Source organism: Pteropus medius, unplaced genomic scaffold (genome assembly GCF_902729225.1).
Source record: "Pteropus medius unplaced genomic scaffold, Ma_sr-lr_union100, whole genome shotgun sequence".
In the NCBI taxonomy this organism is placed as follows: Eukaryota; Metazoa; Chordata; class Mammalia; order Chiroptera; family Pteropodidae; genus Pteropus; species Pteropus medius.
In genome coordinates this window covers 5,087,164-5,106,383 of record NW_024351730.1, presented here as the reverse complement: position 1 = coordinate 5,106,383, position 19,220 = coordinate 5,087,164, and the positions used below count along the sequence as shown (strand labels likewise).

The following is a 19,220-nucleotide window of genomic DNA, read 5'->3' as shown; positions in this document are numbered from 1 at the left end:
TATATATCTATACACATATGTATGCATATATATGTGTGTGTATATAACAGTGTATGTATATATGTGTGTATATATATGTGTGCATATATATGTGTGCGTGTATATATAACAGCATACATGCTAAATGAATAGGACAAAGAGAGCAGAGTCTCTGTTCACAGTGAACTTAAATTCTAGAAGTTTATATTGAGATGGTTTATTAATATAAACAAGACAATAAAATGCTATAATTCGTACTCAGAATTCTAGATAAGCTATAGCGGAGACACTAAGGAGGCTGGCATCAATTGCAACTCTGGGAAAAGATTGAATATTCTCAGCTGTCATGGGCATAAAGTCAGGTCAGTTAATGAAGATTATAGAAAGAGAGAGATGACATTACTATTATATGGCCAAAAGTATGTTCTCAAAATTTGGTAGGCCTTTTGAAAATGATAGCCCTATGTCTTCTAGGAGATCCTTTACTCTAGTCATCTAATGTGCAGCATTAAAATGATAACATCCTATTAAAGGCTATATAATTCAGTTTAACACTGAACTTCTGAACTACGGGGATTCTTTCCTCCCAGATTCAGAGTATTCGAAGATTTAACATTTCATTCATTTCTTCTTATTCTTAGACAAATATATTAAGTAACAATTATATTGAGTAATAGTAGACTGTGTTAAGCTGTAGGGGTATAATAGTAAAGTTAACATGGACCTGCTTTCCAATCTGAAGCTGGATCAGCAAATCAGAAAGTCTATGATATACTGGGCATTAAGAAAGCAATTCAATTTAACTGGGTAATGTTGAAGATCCAATTGGCTTTATTAAGCAATTTATGAACTAGGTAGCACCCATCTAGCAACTAGAAATGTATTCTGAGGCATTGTACAAAATGGAAGTTTTTTATAAGAAGAAGGGTGGGGCAAAGGAGCTATTAACAAAAGAAAAGAAAAGATTCATTCTAGACCAAAACATCTTTTGGGGATGGAACACAAGGGTTTTTCTCATACACTTTGCTGCTTCTCTCTGTGGAAGATAGAGAGGACCCATTTGACAGGTCGCCTCACTGATGTTGACCAGAAAATTCCAGACTAGTTGATTGAGATAATATTTCAGGGAAGGATTGAAACAGCAATAGGCAGGGATTAAATCTAGATTTGGTACCATGAGCTTTTAGCACAAGTAATGCCATTTGGGGCTTGTACTTTTCTCTTTAATATGGGTTTAATATAAGTATTTTAATATTAGTGTAATCAGGACATGATTTGCTTATAGAGATAGCTTTAAATCTGCTAGAATAAAAGGTTTTGGTTAAAAAATTAATCTTTGGGTACATTTCTAGAACCATCACTTATAGTTGCACAATTTGTCAATTGCTTAAATACAGGGACATCATTCATTTCCCAGCCATTTTGGATATGTATAAATATCAGAACAATTTCCCAGCATGTGTCATAGAGTGTCTTCAGTAAGGATCGCCTTCTCCACAAAATATCCATGTTGCTGGATTAAATTTAAGTGTTACTCAGACATATGTTCTACAAACTGATTTGTTACTCTATGCAGGTGGCTTATGAGTGTGTTTGTTTCTGCCATTTCCATAGTAATAATTCTTCGTGAAAAATTGCCATAACTAGAATTGACTAGAAAGAGTGGTTGTTTCTTTTCTACTTGTTTGCATTCTCTCTCTTTTAAAATAAATGGTCTGAGAGGATGCTTATGCCAATGAAAATGAACAAAAACTCATTAGACATGGACAACAAGTTTAGTGGTTAACAGAAGAAAAGGGAGGAGGGGGAAGTTAGGTAAGGGTAAAAAGGATGGGATATATAGTGATGTAAAGAGATTTGACTTTGGGTGGTGAACACACAGTGTAATATACAGATGATGTATTATTGAATTATATACTTAAAACCTATATAATTTTATTAACCATTGTCACCTGAATAAATTTAATTTAAAAATATTTTATTTCTCATTTTATAATCCCAAGACTTAGATTTATGAAACTGTATTTCTGCATTTAGAGAATCTAATTCCCATTTTTTCTATCATTTAATTTTAAGATTTTTAATATGTTTTATAATGTAATAAGCCTCAATATTATGCCTCTACTTTGTGAAATTTTTAACAGCCTTGTATTATTTATCTGATTCAGAAGAACATCAAAGGCTTAGAGAATATGAATGTCATGAAGAGTTGTATTATTTCTAAGTCTAAGTTATGGTCTGTCAATTTCTATGGATATAAATTGGAACAATGGAGAATTTGGTGTTTATTTTGATATACTGTAAACCTAGAGGTCATTTTTTTATAGACTGTAATGAAAATATGGTTTCTTTCTCTTCCTGCAAAAATACAAGAAAATGGTCCCAAAAGGACATTTATAATCTTTAGTTATTCACCATCCTCTTGCATATTATTCATTGGACTAATGATTCCTAATTCCTAAACATTTTTAAAGAACAGAGTTGGCCTGACTAACAAAGTAAATAAGGAAAATGAAAACAATACTCCAAAAATGGACAAAATACATTGTTTTATTACTAGTATTACTGTGGTATTAAGTTCAATCACTAAACTACAGAAATTTCATATCTATGACCAAAGATGTTAAGAAACAAACCTCTGCTTTATTTTAAAATGTTCTCTTTATTCTCATTCTAAAAGTATGCCACTATAATAATTGATCTTTTAAAAATCTATTTTGATACCTATCTGTCCCTTTTCTCATTAACTAATAGAATTATACATTCTTTTATCTAATCTAACTAGATCAAACTATGTTCTAATAGATTTAAAAATTGTTCAGACCTCTTTTTGAAACTAACAATGAAGCACTCTATGCCCCAAACAATGTTAATTGCCATTTATTTCCTAACTTTGATGTAATATGAAGGGCTGTATGTATTGTACCTTATCAAGGAAATCGCATAAAATTCACAGTGGATGAAGATGCATTTTATTTTCCCCAGATCAATGTTCCATTCACAAATTGTGGAATTATTCATATGTAATCCAATTTTCATTCTATTCTATGGAGTTAAAATACTTTAAATTCAAAGTTCTTCACCACAAATAGTTCAGACCTTGTTTTTCCTTATTTGTTTTCTTAAAAAAAAATTAAAATTTTTTCCAAATGATGTATATCAATTTCCAAGTGTATTATATTATATATATTATATGTATAAGTTTTTGTTGAAATATATGGAAAAACAAAACCATTTTCTCCAATGCAATATGTTTTTGGTCCAATAATGTAAATAACAAGGTCACTTATTCAGTTCCACTCCTCAAAATTACCTAGCGATTTGAAGCCTATACTTCCAGATTTTCCCCTAAGGTTAAACAGTGTGTTTATACACATTAGTGTGTATAATTATTTTTATATAAATAAAATCTAACGCTTGTATTTTCACATACCTAATATCAGAGATATGTTTCCAGATTAGTATACTTAGTGAACCTCCTTTTTAATGATGATGTGGTATTCTATATTATAGGGGAGTTATAAATTATTAATTTATTTCATAAGAGATTCCCTTTTATTACCCATTGTTTTTGTGTGTGTGTGTGTATATATATATATATATATATATATATGCACATATGTACACCTCCTTAATTTCTATATTCCATCAATATTGGTAAATTGTTAACCATAAAGCAATTCAGTTTTCTCTTAATGGTTATAAAAATGCCATTCATTCATATTATCACTAGTATTGGATGTAATAAATCTTTTATTATTCTGCCAATGTGATGGCTAAAATGTGTCACATTTTAATTTTCCCTTAATACCAGTAAATGTTAGCGTAATTTTATAAATTTATTGGCCATTTTTTAACTCTGAACTCTTGTACACTATGTTATAAATTTATTTTTCTCAGTTTATCCTTTGTCTCTAGGCTTTTTCTAAATTGTTATGTTATCTATGTTATTTTTTATTTTTCTATATTTTATATCATTTTCCCCCCATTCCTGGTTTGTTTACCTGTTGCCTGAAAAGATCTTCTTACCCCAAAGGTCAAAAAAATTTCATTATCTTCTTTAGTAATTTTCTATTTTGTTTTATTACATTTTGATTTTTAATATGATCTGTGATTTATGTGTAAGTAAGACTCTAAATTATGTTATTCTAAATGGGTTAATAACCATTTCAGTACGATTTACTAAATAATTCATCCTTTTATTTCTAAACTATCTAGTCACTTTTATCATATCATACATTTCTATTTACTTGGATCTGAATTTGCTAAATTTTGTTCTCACTGATTTTCTTATGTATTATTAAAATATGGTACTAATTACAGTAACTTTATTTTGTTTTGTTTATATTCTGGCAGGACAAATTTTATCTAACAAACTTTCAATAATTAATTCTAAACCCTTATGTTGATTCTCCCACTTAACTATAACTATTTTAATCTATTACATATGAACTATGGGATTCTGATTAAAACTTTGTTAAATTTATAAACTAATTTGAGAATGATGTATTAACAATATTGTTTTATAGCCAAAATATTTACTTTGTCTTTATTTTTTCTGTTCTTATATTCTTCAATTAATTTTTAAATGTCTTTATATAAGATTTATACTTTTCTTGTTATACTTCCTCTTAAATATTTTATAGGTTGTGTTGTCATTGTGAAATAAATCAATTTTTTTGTTTATAATGAATTAGTGAATATCATTAAGCTACTGTGTTTTAAAAATTAATTTTATATTAGATAAGCTATAATAATTCTCTTATTAAGGCTAACTGATAGTTTTTAGTTGTTTATTCTTGAATCACTGTAATTTTACATGTAAACAGTAAGAACAACTTTTAATATTCTTTCCATTTATTCAGTGAATATTTTTTATTGGACAACTACTGTGTATCAGGCATTGAGCTAGGTTCCACTGACATAACATTGAATGGCTTCAAGGAGCTTAGAGAGGACCATAAGTAAATAAAGTAGTTAATTAAGATACAGTGTGATCAATTTCCTGGTAAAGTTAAGCATTGAACAGATTGGAAACACATAGCAGAGAACACCCGCTTAATATTGTAGGTGTGGCTCTCTTTTCCCTCTTAAATTTCCAAGGCATTCCTCTCCATGTGTGTTAGTGATGGGTCTCATATTCCTTTGTATTAATAAAAAATCACTAAATTGAGCTGAATATCATTTTACTTCTGTAAAACTCTGAAAGTTCAAATCAATAACTGTTATGTAACACTTTTTCAATCATTTTACTTCCCTGCCAATTTGGGGGCAATAAAAATGATTCAGAGCTACAACTCTAGAAAGAAGTTTTTGTACAAAATAATTTAGCAGGTATATAAAGGTGAAAAGAAAATAACAAAATTCATTTTTTTTCATTTCTTATTTTATTTTTATTTTCTTTGACTTCCAGATCTAAAATCAGTGCTTATACCTACTCTTTAAAAGCTAGCACTTATAGGCTTTGCATTAGGATATCTTCTACTCAGAAACATTATAACAGGTATGTTTTTTTCCTGGGACTTGTCATTTGAATACTATGCTAATAGAAACTGTTGTTTATAAATAAACACAATTTATCTTGTCATGAACGACAGATCACAGATGAGACCTGGCTTAGGAGTTTCATTTGCTCTTTCTTAACAAATTAATGGAAGAGTCATAACCAGGTGTCATAACAGGGACATTCACAGTTACCTTTATATGAATTGTATACAGGGTGGCTATATAATTTATCATCCAAATTAGGTCACTTTGCCAGCGAAAGAGGGAGCTATTAATTATTATTCCAGGAAAACAAGGTGTAAACCAGGCCATCCTGAGTAAACCTCGATGAGTATTTACCTTGTGCATGAAAAAGGATTTCTATTAATTGATTGAATTGCTATGAGTCCAGTGCAAACACAATGCTGGTAAAGGGGACTGGCTGGAAACTGAACTGTCAGTCAACTATGTTCCCACTGCAGGAGAACCAAGTGGCAAATTTTCAGGGCTGCCACTATTGATTTTTTAACAGAATATAAAACTCTGATTCTCTCTATAAAAGGCTCTATTTAATTATTAATTTTTTTATTATTAGAAATTTATTTCAGAGCACTCTCTGGTGTATAGGAAAAGATAGGCATTAATGTCAAATTAACTCAGTTTTGTGTATTTATATTAGAAAATTATGCAGAAAGATTGTAGTATACTATTAATATATAGAAAAAATAAATTTGTATAGTTCTACTATTGGACCATACTTAGTATATTCATCATACTGTTTTCACATTAAATCTGTAGCCATTTTATACATCAGTTTTAATAACAGTAAATTGTTATATATTATTTTTATATAACATTAAATTATAAAAATAATTTTACTTTTTAACAGACTCTTCATGATCATTAGTTGAATGGGTGCATCCATTGCACCATATGGATATATTTGTCTACCACGGATAATACTGTAATAAACATCTTTGTATAAGATAGTTTCTGTATCATTTGTTTCATTAATTTTCTCTTTGATTAGAAAATAAGGTAATCTAAATCAAGAATATAATGTTATTTGTCCCTGTATTTTCAGGATTTAGCACTTTTGTAGTACATAGTATATCCTCTCTAAATAAAGCATAGGACTGGATATTGAACACACATGTTGGATAGCCTTTCTCATCAGAGAGAGAGAGTGTGTGTGTGTGATTTCTTGAGATTGTTATTCTAACTTCTTAGAACTCAAAGGCAGAGATGAAACATCCTAACCATTCATGATCCAAATGCACTTCAAATTACTTACCATAAGTGTTGCTGAATTAGAAATATGAACTAGAAAACTAAAAATCCAACCACCCTGGGTTGATTAATAAAGATAAAATGAAATGATCCTGTAGAAACTTCAAAGGAGGTGAGTCTTCAAACGAAATCAATATTGTCTTAAATCTTGGCTCTAATATTTAATAGTGTATGTCCTGGGAATTCTATAAATATAGTTTTACACTTGTAAAATAGAAATATTAATATTTATTTCATAGAATTACTCTGGATTAAATGACATAATATGTGGAAGAAACTTAGTACATGGTTCTTGAAATGTAGAAGGCACATAATGAGGCATTATAGGTACTCAATAGCAGGTAATAATAAAATATCAACTATTAAAATAATTAGTAAATGTACATATTCAAGAGTCTGAATGTATTCAAATTATTTAAAAGAAGTCCTTGATGTTGAATTGTATACCTGAAAATTACTGGATTTCTTTAACCAATGTCACCATAATAAAAATAAAGTGCTTGAGCATGAGTCTAGAAATTCTCAGAGCATTACTTAAAATCATAAATGTTTTCCCCAAATGAACAACCATTCGACATAGGTAATATGTCGACCAAAATATCCTAGCCATGAAAGACATAGAGATATAAGATATGTTATATGAACTATTTTTTAAATTATGACAAGTATTTTTTAATTACCAAAATAATACCAATATGATATTCAAGGTAATTAATGAATAGTCCAAAGGTAAATTAAAAATCTTAGAAAGAAGATGTAGAAAAATCATAATGAATTTTTTGTTGTTTCTAAAAATGAGGCAAGATAGTCTTATAATATCTTTGAGGTCAATTTTCATATTACTTCTGAGCTAGTTAGGAAAAGGGGAGTATAAATCACTGAGTACATACTTTTTAGGTTATCAAGATGTTGCTACTATAAAACATATAAAAAGCTTTTATTTTTTCTAGAAACTTTCATTTGACTACAATCATATTTCAAAGAAAGATCAACTGCTTTAATGTGCAGTGGCTTCCCTCTATCCACCAGATGATTCATTCTATAAAACTGGGATATAAAGCTAAATGGATGCCCTAAAATTTATGTTGTTCCCAATATCTCAGGTATTCTAATTAGATAAACAAAACTTTCCTGGAGGACATACCATAAGGCTTTAGTATTTTCAATACTTTAGTTTATGAATCCATTTATGTGTGTATTATATATTTTATTGAGCGAAAATAATAGGAAATGATTTGAAGGAAATCATAAAACTATACCACCAGTAGTATAACTTTTGAAATTAAATACAGCACAACAATTAATATAAGTGAGCACTTCATTAAAAATATATTAACTAAATGCACCCTAGTAGTTTATATAGAAATAGAAGTTGTAAACTATCCCCAAACCTCAGTGACTTACAACACTAAATGTTTATTTCTTGCTCAGGCTACATGTCCATTGTAGGCTAACTGGGGTTCTGTCCATGTTGCCTTCACTCTGGGAGTCAAGTAATGGAGTAGCCTCTGTCTGAGTATGGCTGGTCTTCTTACAGGACAAGAGAGAGATGGTAAACCATGCACTGACATTAAATCTTCTGCTTGGTGTTGATATATGTCACACATTTTCTACTACTCAAAGCGAATCACAGGACCACACCTGAATTCAATAGGATGGGGGTATATACTCCTCTTGCAGGAAGGAGAATTTTAGGTCACATGTCTAACTTAGAAGTCACTGAAATGAAAAGTATAATTCTCTGATAGAAAATGGAGAAATATTGAGAATAATAATGCACTCCATTATCTTTTGATAATTATCAGTAGAATTATTGTGAAGATGAAATGAAGTAGCAGTTTTGTTAAAGGTTATGTTTCAATTTACAATGTTAACTTGTACTCATTAAAAACAAAGATGTTAACTTATTCTAGTAATCATTTTTTATATATACATATATCAAATCATTATGTTGTATTTAAAGTTTTATACAGTGTTAAATGTCAATTATATCTCAGTAAAATTAGATTATTTTTAAGTTGAAAAGGGGTGGGGGCTACATTAGCTAAGATGTTTAGGTCTAAAACAAAATTGATCTGAATAGATAGTGTAGAAAGATTAACTAAAGATAAGAGAAACTTGCACATTTACTGCTGGAAGGAAGCCAATCTTTGAAATATATATAAATAAGTATTATATTATGAATTTACCTGATTTTACTAATATGAGTGTTTAGTCTTTTGACCCTTTTTCACTGGAAGGCTAAGATTTACTAACATATAGGGTGTGTTAAATCTAGGGTGATTTTACTCAAATGAAGATAGAGTTACTTATGGGTGGTAAAGTAAGAGTAGCTTGTTACTTTTGATGATTTGCAGATGAATATCTATATTGCTGCGTTTTCTACCACAATTCAGAAGTAATCTGAATCTTTATGGTTGTTAAATACACAGATGTAGCAGGAAGCATTAACTGCACATTAAAACTTGATTCTCAGTTTTGCTAATAAATGAGGTTGTGCTTTAGTTGGTTCTATAGTGTCTTCAGTTTTCTCATTTACAACATAAAGGTGGTGGGTTATTTGATCCCTAGATTCTAATGCCTAGTGCTAAATTTTAATAGTCATATCTCCCCCAAATACATGTGGACAGTGAGTCACCCACTCTTGATTTGATGATAAGACAATCTTTGACAATGTTTTTAGAATAAGATGTCTGGGTTCTTCTGATTGAAAAGGAAGAAGCACAGATTTGTTGAATACTTATTTCTTTTTTTCTTCAAACCTTTCTTCACTCATCTTTCCTTAATTCTTCTTTTGTATCATGCACTGTATATTTACCAGACTAATTATTACAACATTTCCTGTATTTAGTTTCCTTTTAATTTTTATTTTTAAGTGTGATGGTTTAGAGTCACCACATATGGTTGCAAAGATTATGTATTGCACATATTTAGGTCCACAATTCACACTTTCAGTATACAATTTCTGTGGCCTTTAGTGACAGGTGTGGTGGTGGCTAAGATTTATTTTATTATTTTAATATTATGTGTTATATTTCTTGTACTGAATTCTTAATTTTGAGTATTATTATATCAGGGCAGTTCATATGCTGAAGGTGCTAGTCTTACTGAATGTAAAATATTTCTAATGTTTTTTATCTTTCTTACTACTTCCTAACAAAATTATAATAATTATAATAATCTTAAACTATTTTTTAAACTATTTTTAAATACACAGTTTGGTTGAACTTTCTGTCATCCTTTTTTGTGGGGAATTATTTAGCGTTGATAAAGCAGATGATGAAGATGATGAGGATTTAACAGTGAACAAGACTTGGGTCTTGGCACCAAAGATTCATGAAGGAGATATAACACAAATTCTCAATTCATTGCTTCAAGGCTATGACAATAAACTTCGCCCGGATATAGGAGGTAAGTTTGAGTTGTCTTTCTGGGATTTGAAGGACTATGAAAACTATATTTACTGGTGTTATTTTCGTCACAGATCTCATATTCCTAGAGTGTCTTATGTATGTCAGAGACTGCTGGCTTTGACATTTATTCATTGGAATGATACTAGTTAGAGAGGTTGACAGATGTGGGAAGAAAGGCATATAAACATTTCTGATGTAATTATTTTACAACTGCTACAATAAAGGGTGAAACAGTAAAGTTTTAATAAAACTATCTGAAAAGCTGAGAGATATTTCATAAAAGAGAGTATCTGAAAGATAAATAGGAATTCTAATTTTGTACCATCCCACACTATTTTAATTAATGTAGAATTATAAGCCTTGGTAGTATATTTAGGACAGGCTATCCTACTTGGTTCTTCCTTGTCAGGTCCTTTGTGTTTGTGTACAAATTTTATAACATAATTAATTTCTAAGTCTCCTTAAAACAAAACAAAACAAAAAAAACATAAATCAGCAAATTTTTTTATTGGGATTGCATTAAATATATAGCCATTATGGGGAATTTGAAATCTTTACCATATTGAATTTTTACTTTACCAAATTCATGAGTATCATCTATTCCTCAATTTATATATTCATGAGTATCATCTATTCCTCAATTTTTATTAATGTTTCCCATGAAGAAGTGTTGAATATATTTTACTAAATTTAATTCTACGTATTTGGAATTTTTGATGCAAGTCTAAAAATATCTTTTGAAAATTTATTATCTAATTTTATATTAGCAGTATATAGAAATAAAATAGTTACATATTCACTCTGTCCTCAGGAGCCTTGCTAAATTTAATTATCAAATTTAATTATTAATTGTTATATTCTTCTAGATTTTCTACATAGATAGAGTTATGACTATTACAAATTATGACTACTTTGCAATAGTGTCTACTTTGCAAATAGTCAATATATTTCATTTCCAAAATTTCATTTTTTTAATCCATGTTACACTGGATAGGATTAGAGTAAGATAAAGTCTTGGTATGTTCTAGATATTAGGAAAAGCAATCCATATTTCATTATTAGACATAACATGTTCTGTAGGCTTCCTTTTTCAAGACACTCTTTGTTAGCTCCTTTATCTTCTTATTTTGCTAAGGTTCTTTATCCTCTATAATGTTTTAAATAATCTATGCATTTATTGAAATAATCATATTGATCCTATTTTGTTTTTTATTCTACTTACCATTTGTTCTATAAGTAATTTTCACTGACTTTTAAAATTTATTTGCATTTTTGTAATAAATGCCACTTGATTTTGACTGGTAAATTTTGTTTACTATGTTAATTTACTTTCTGTGGATTTAATTTTGCTGTTTTCCTAGATTGTTTTAACTATCTATTTTAAAAACAGGACAGACTAAGTAAAATAGTTGTATACATGGAAATCCCATAAATTCTTTAACCTTAAGGTAAACATTTTATGTAAGTATACGATCAAGAAACTAACATTGATATAATGCTATTTAATCAACAACTTTACTCATATTACATCAGGTGCCTCACTAATGTTCTTTTTTCTGGATCAGAACCCTAGCAAAAATCACTCGTCACATTTTTTTCTTATGTCTCTTTATTGTCTTCAAATCTGGTATAATTTCTCAGTCGTTCTGTTCGTTCATCATCTTGATAACTTTAAAGCATACTGGCCAGTAGAATGCCCCTCAATTTGTCTCATATTTTCATTACTAGGTCGAATTTATGCATTTTTCCAAGAAACCACAAAAGTGATGTTGTGCCTTTACAGTGTATTATATCAGTAATGTTAATATATGATATTACTGGTGATTTAAACTTTGATCTCTGGTTAAGTAGAGTTCTTCCAGATTTCTCCATTGTAAAGTTATTATATTTTCCTTTTTGGTTAATAAATATATTATAAGGAGATAATGTCATGGGGAGAAACTATGCAGATGTTTCTCAGCACACATCCATCATTGATTCTTACCTACAACAGTATTACTGTGCTGTTAGCCAAATGGTGACTAAATATTATTACTATTCCTTCTACACATATTAATTGTAATTCTACCATAAGGAAGAACTGTGATTCTCCTCCATTTATTTATCTACTTACTTATTTACTCAGTATAGACTTATAGATATGTTTTATTTTACACTTAAAAACTCATTACTATCATTATTTATTTTGTTGCTCAAAATAAAAATTTAGCCAATGGAACTTTCTATAATTTGGCTTCTATGTCCTTTCACATGTCCTCATCATTTTCTGAATACATCCTTTCTAGCACATATTCCTGGCTCATCTTGATCCAGCAATGGAATTCACCATTTCTCCAGGGAACCCTGGTTCCTTTTTTGGTAGAATGCAATTAGAAACCATGATCTGGGCACTAGGTGTGTTCATTATTATTGGGTGTCATTGCTTCCCGACCCTCTCATTGGGCAGAAGTAGAAAATATGTTTTCTATACGCATATTCACGAGCATCTATATTTTCTCAAAAGTAGAAAATACATGTTCTATACACACATTTGTAGGCCTCTATCTCTCTGTACATATATTATAAATCTGAGAACTCTGATTCCAATCTAAACATTACAGGACACATTTGGTATAGCCTTTCCCCTTTCCTTATTTGTAACTCCTTTTCTCAACGGTGAGTCTCCTGGCTCTCACTTATCAATAGTATTTTTTTATTTGTTTAATTTCAGCAAATAAAGTAGTTTCAGAATTTTAACATATCTATGAAAACAAATTAACTGGAATAAAATATTAATGAACAATTATTTTTGTCTTTAGCTTTACAGTATATAATCAAAATATTGTTCCTTAAAATTACTTAGGTTGGTTCTTTTCTTCCCTATTCCCTTCAGTGTGGTTATGTTATTCATTTTCAATACAGTTTGATTCAAGTGTTACTGGTTATATTTTACTTTGAGTGGAATTCATCCATGTTTATATCTAGTACTTACATGGCTTTATTTATTTATATTCATTCCCTGATGCATATGAAGTGTATTGTATATGTGAAATATGAATCTAATTTTTATCTTTTTCAAATGGCTTGTGTGTTGAGTCAGCACCATTTATTTAAAAATCAATCTTTGTCTCTATTATTTAAGATGGCAACTTTATCATTTATTACATTTTCTTGTGCAATCTGATTATTTCCGACCTTCCTGTTTTATTCTCTCATCTGTTTTCCTATTTGGCACCACTCTGTATTAATAGTAGGGACTCAACAGTATATTGAAACTAAAACATTTCTCTTAATGTCTGTGAGGCTAGTTTCACCTCATATTTTCACTCTGTATTGTTTTTCCTTTTTCAATTTTTCTGGCTATTACATGTTTTTAAAAGAATATGTGAGCTTTATTACCAACAAGTTTAGCTCCAGAAAAACAAAAATTTTGTTGGTATTTTTATTGGGATTGTGTTAAATGTGTAAATTAATTTTGGGAGAACTAACATCTTTATAACATTGAGTTAGCTAATATGGGAACATGGACCGTCTTTCCAATTCTTCATGTTTATTTTGTGCCTTTGGGGAATATTTTAAAAATTTACTCATACAGATTTTTCACAATTTTTAAATTCAATCCTGTTTTTAATTATTTTCTTCTATAAATGATATTTTCTCAACCATAATATCTTTTAACTAATTATTGTTTTTGTATATCGATGCCATTGATTTACCAATGCTCATTATATATCCTACCTTACTGATTTTTTATTGTTAGTGTAAGCATTAAATATCTGTTTCCAAAATATGTTATATCATATATGAATAAATTCTTATTTTTTCTTTACAAATCATATCCAACTCATTAATGTCTCTTATCTAATAGCATTCACTATTATGTCTAGTATCATATTGACTAGTAATATAGATAGTGGGTAAATTTGCTTTGCTTTAGATCTTAGTGAAAATGACTCTAGTTATCATATATATAGTCACATTAAGAATTATTCCTCAACTTTCTTGATTTTGCTCTTAAATCAGGAACTGAAATTAAAATTTCTCAGTGTTTTTTTCAGCCTTTCTGGAAGTACTTATGATGTTTTTTCCTCTTTAGAATTATTAATATGGTATATAATATAAACTGAAACAATTTGCATCCTGAAATAAGCCCTTTGGTCATGATTCATTATATATTTAATGAGATGTTGGATTCTGTTTGCTAAAATATTATTTAGAATTTTTCTTTGGTATTCATGAGTAATATTCATTTTCCATGTTATTTTTTAGTAGTCTTCATCTTTTTCAGATACTATCTTTATACTTTTTTTCATGAAAGGGAGTTTTACTTATTTTCAAAGTTCTAGTAATTTATTGGGAGTTAGCCACATCTGGCTTTTGGGGTTCTGAAGAATTATATTGTAAGACCATCCAGTCTTATGTTTTTTGGAATACTTAATTATTTTACTTTCCTCTGGAAATTGATTTATTTATGCTTTCTAATCTAATAGGGTGAATTTCAGTATTCTGTAGTTCCCTAGGAAAAATATCCCTTTTATCAAGGTATTCAAATTTATTTGCAAAGAAGTCTTCAAAATAGTCTCCTAGGATTTAAAAAAAAAGATATTCTGTTTTAACATTTACTTTTCCTTTGTTTTTTCTATTTTACATGTTGTAGTATTAATCTCTTGTTTTTTGATCAAGAAAAGTAAAGATAGTGTTTTTTCTATGTTGTTAGTCTTCCCCCCTCCAACCCAGGATTTCCATTTATTAACAAGTTCTATGTTTTTTTATTAACTATCTCATAATTTCTACTTCATGTCTATTATAACCTTCCTTGTATTTTGTTTTATTTTTTATTTTTTATTTTTTTACCTTTATTGTATTTTATTGTGTTTTCTGATATCAAGATTGCTACTTCTACTTTCTTATTATTTCCATTGGTCTGGTATTTTTTTGTCCTTCCCCTCAATTTTTTTTTGCCTTTGTGAATCACTTTGTTTTAGCTGTGTTTTTGCATGCATCATATCATTAGGTCTTGCTTTGTGAGCCAAAATGAAATATCTTTTTCTTTTAATAGATAATTTTATTTTATTTATGCATATAACTAATAGCTTGGTTCTCAAATTTGTCGTAATATTTTAGTTACGTTTCTATATGAGATGTGGATTTCTTCAACTTTGATAATACTTTTATTTTAGTATTTTAGTTTTATGTTTCATTCTAGATTACCTATGCATTTTTAACTTTCTTAATGGACTTAGTCCCTTTAGTTTTTTAAACCTTTGATTTTTTTATTATCAGTTGTTAGTTGTTAACTCCCACCTATATTCCATTCAAAGGTGAGCATTCTCTATTCTTTCCCTTTCCCTTGCTCAATTATTTTCAGTTAGTATATTTTCTGCTTTGCAAAAACATATAGCAATTTTAAATGAGTTTCACATCCTGGTCTTAATCTTTGTTTAAATATTTACTGTGCCCCAATATATGTTAAAATGCTCATTCTTGCTCCTTTTTTTCTGAAGTTTTCCCACTCATCTCTTACACTGTTAAGTTTTTTGAAAAGTTTTTGTATGTTGAACACTTTTTTCCATTGACTTGATCCTTGAAGGACATACTGGTTCAGGCTTTCTTTCACTGAATTTTCTTATTAGGTTATTTCAAAGTTGACATTTTGGGGGTGTCCTTTTTGAGAAATTTGATGTCAGCACAGTTCTTTTGCCCTTGTAATTTATTTCATCTTTTTTTTCCCCCTGAAGACCTTTTGGATTATTGTTTATGTTTCAATTGAATACTTTTAATAGGATTTGTCTTATACTTGCTTGTTTTGGGTAACCTTTCTTCCAGGTAACTGATATGTCTTTTTAAAATGAGATTTCAAGTTTTCTTTCATCTCTGGAAAGATCTTTTCTTTTCTTTTCTTTTCTTTTCTTTTCTTTTCTTTTCTTTTCTTTTCTTTTCTTTTCTTTTCTTTTCTTTTCTTTTTTTCCATTCCTTTTTATCTTCCTTCCTTCCTCCCCTCTTTTACATTATAGTGTTGGATATTGGTTTTCTTCCATTGTTTTCCTTTCCTTTTCATGGATTACAGTTACAGGAATGCTAGTCATAATATGCCTGCCTTCTATTTGCCAAACTCTTTATTTCATTTATACTCTCTTGATTTTCCCACTGCCTATTCTTTTTCTTTTCTTTCTTTCTTTCTTTTTCTTTTTTTTTTTTTAGTGTATTTATCTTTGGACATCTTGTAGTTGTCTTTTGACTTTTTTTTTTTAATTTCTTTCCTAAGTTCAATCAATACTTTGTTTCTTCATGTTTGTTATTCTCATGTGTGTGTTAAGGGAGGGCATTTTTTAACTTAGTTTCTAAATTTCTGATTCAAGAGGATTTTTCTTATCCCTAAATTGTTGTTTAAATACATTTAACTGATTGAAGTATTGTCTTACAGTTTTTTCTGCTTCATGCTTTTTTTTCTTTTGAGAGGATTTTCATCAGTTCATTTATAGTGATTCTTGATTTCTTATTTCTTCAACAACTTTGTATGGATCTCTTCTATTTTTCTATTTCTTCTGTGGTTCATGGGTATTTTGCAAGATTCCTGGTTCATTGATTTCCCCTTCCCCCCATGTTGTTATTAACAAAGCCGAGATACTTTAAATACATTTATTATTGTGAGTGTTACATATTTGTTTTGTGCTGGGGAAAGAATTGTATGATTTTCTATTTACTGGTTCTCTTTTCTTGCAGGAACATGAAATTTCTCCCTTTCACTATTTTTCCCTCTTTATCATCCAATTTTCAAAAGCCCACCTCTCTTTTCTTTTTTGATATTTTTCTCTGCCTCAAAATTGCTTATTTTGAATGCTGCTCTTTTACATCAAATATAAATCCCATTCCTGTTAGTTCTTGTTCTGGTCATAGGGAACATTTTAAAATATTTTCAGATTCATAATTCACTTAACGTGTTGCTAGTTATCCTTTAAGATCTGCCTTAGGTAAAAAACTGCCATCTTCTTTCTTCCCCAGTTTATCTTAGTTGGATTTGCTCAACACAAAATCATGAATTAGAACAAAGGTGAGAAAGAGCTTGTGTTTTTTTGTTTGTTCTTCTTTTACAGTCATTTTGAAATTTGGACATTCTTCATCTTCAAATTATGCTGAGACCATAGTTTTTTTGCACTTCTATTTTTTTTCCCCTTTTTGTTGTTCTGTACTGTTTTTTTGGAGAAAATACTGGGAAATGAGGACATAGGAAGTTTACTTAAATGTCCTCTAAGAATTGATTTAGCCTTTCATAATTTATTCCTTTGCAATAACTTCTTGAACACATGAATTAGACAAGTGAACAGTGCTTAATTAAAATATAGACTTTGTTTTAGATATATTTTTGTCGATAACTAGCATAATTCTATTTTACTAGATAATGTACTTGATTTTTTAGCTCAAATAATCTATATATCTACTGAAAACATGTATTAAAAAAATTTAACTGCAATCATTGGTTTATTTATATTTTCAAAGTCCAGTCAGTTTTTGCTTTACACATATTGCAACTGTTTTAGGTACATACAGATTTACGATGTTATAAACTTTCTGTTGAATAGCGGTTTTGTATTTGGATTTTACTTCCCTAGGTGTTAAGTCTTATAATCTTTTTCTTTTAAATGAAGTGATTAGTGCAGATATATTTAAAATAATTATTGTTTATATTGTTTTAAATCTACTGCTTTTATATTTGTTTTCTGTTTTTCGAATTTGTTTAATCTGTTTTATACACATTTTATTTTTTCTCTATTCTTTACCTCTTTTGGATTCATCGAGTAGCTATAGTTTTCTTTTGTCTTTATATTATCTTATTAAATATACAACCATTTTTCATTTAGTTCATTTTAGTTGATTAGGTTTAATCATAAACTAATAACTTTATCACAATTGAAAAACAGCAGTCATTTATTACATATTTCTAGTCATTTTTTTGCTATTATACCCTTGTATTTTCATTCTACATCTTGAAATGCCAAAAGACAATATTATTATTATGTTAAAATGTTTAAAAACAATTAACTTTTACCAAGAAATTACCCCACTGGTAATTGTGTATTTAGTGTATTTATCTTTGGCATCTTGTAGTTGTCTTTTGACTTTTTTTGTGTTTTAATGAGATATTACTAGTTAGCTCTATTTCCTTCCTCAAAACTGTGTTTCTATTTAAAAACATATTTCTTATAATATTTATTTTGGTCCAGTTTCATAACAACAAATTATTTTGTTTTTTATATAAAAATATTTTGTATCACTTTCATTTTTTTAATAAATATTTTCAATGAATATTGAAACCCAGAATGGCTATTATTTCCTTTTCAAATGTTGTAAGCATTACTTCATTATCATCTGGCTTCTATTATTTTTGTTGAAATCATTTTTCAGCAATAATGTTGGTATTTGAAAAGTAAAACATCTTCTATCTATGAATGATTTTAGACTGTCTTTGCTTTTCTGCAATTTTGTATAATATCCCAAGATTTTTTTGTTTTCTTTTTAGTATGTATTTGGGGGAGACTACAGGCCTTCTTGAATATATGTGTTGAAATCTTTCATTCCTTTTGAAAAATTCTCAGTCAATATTTCTTCAAATATTTTATTTATCTCAATTTCTCTACGACCCCACTTGCAGATATATTTGACATTTTCTCTATGTTCTTATATACTTTAATACAATTTTCCTTATTTCTCTTTTTCGGTTTCTCAATTTGTTCTTTATTACTGACCTCTTTTCTAGTTTAATAATTTTCACTTGTAGTATTCACATATAATTTTTGAGTTGATTTTAATTATTTTATCATCTGCCATCTTTTTATCTATTTTCTTGTGTATGTTAACCATAATTATTTTAAAGTCTGTCTGACAATCGCATTATCTTGATCATTTGTACGACTTTTTAAAAAAGATTTTTTTCATTTTACCTCTTGATTTAAGGTGATTTGTCTCTGTTTCATTTAATGTGTATTAATTTTTTTATTGAATTTTGATATAATATATTAAATACAATGAAGATTCAGATGATTTATTTTCTGTAGAGAAGATTTAATTTTGTTTTGT

General features: G+C 28.8%; 1 protein-coding gene across 2 annotated transcripts in view; it reads left to right on the top strand.

The window, feature by feature from the left end:
• The window catches only part of GABRG1 (gamma-aminobutyric acid type A receptor subunit gamma1), a 57,605-nt gene that overhangs the window by 5,404 nt on the left and 32,981 nt on the right, over window positions 1-19,220 (top strand). For both annotated transcript variants that reach the window (XM_039845835.1, XM_039845836.1), the window contains exon 2: window positions 10,016-10,164. In XM_039845835.1, the coding sequence (XP_039701769.1) occupies window positions 10,016-10,164 (149 nt within the window). The remainder of the gene's footprint in view (window positions 1-10,015; window positions 10,165-19,220) is intronic.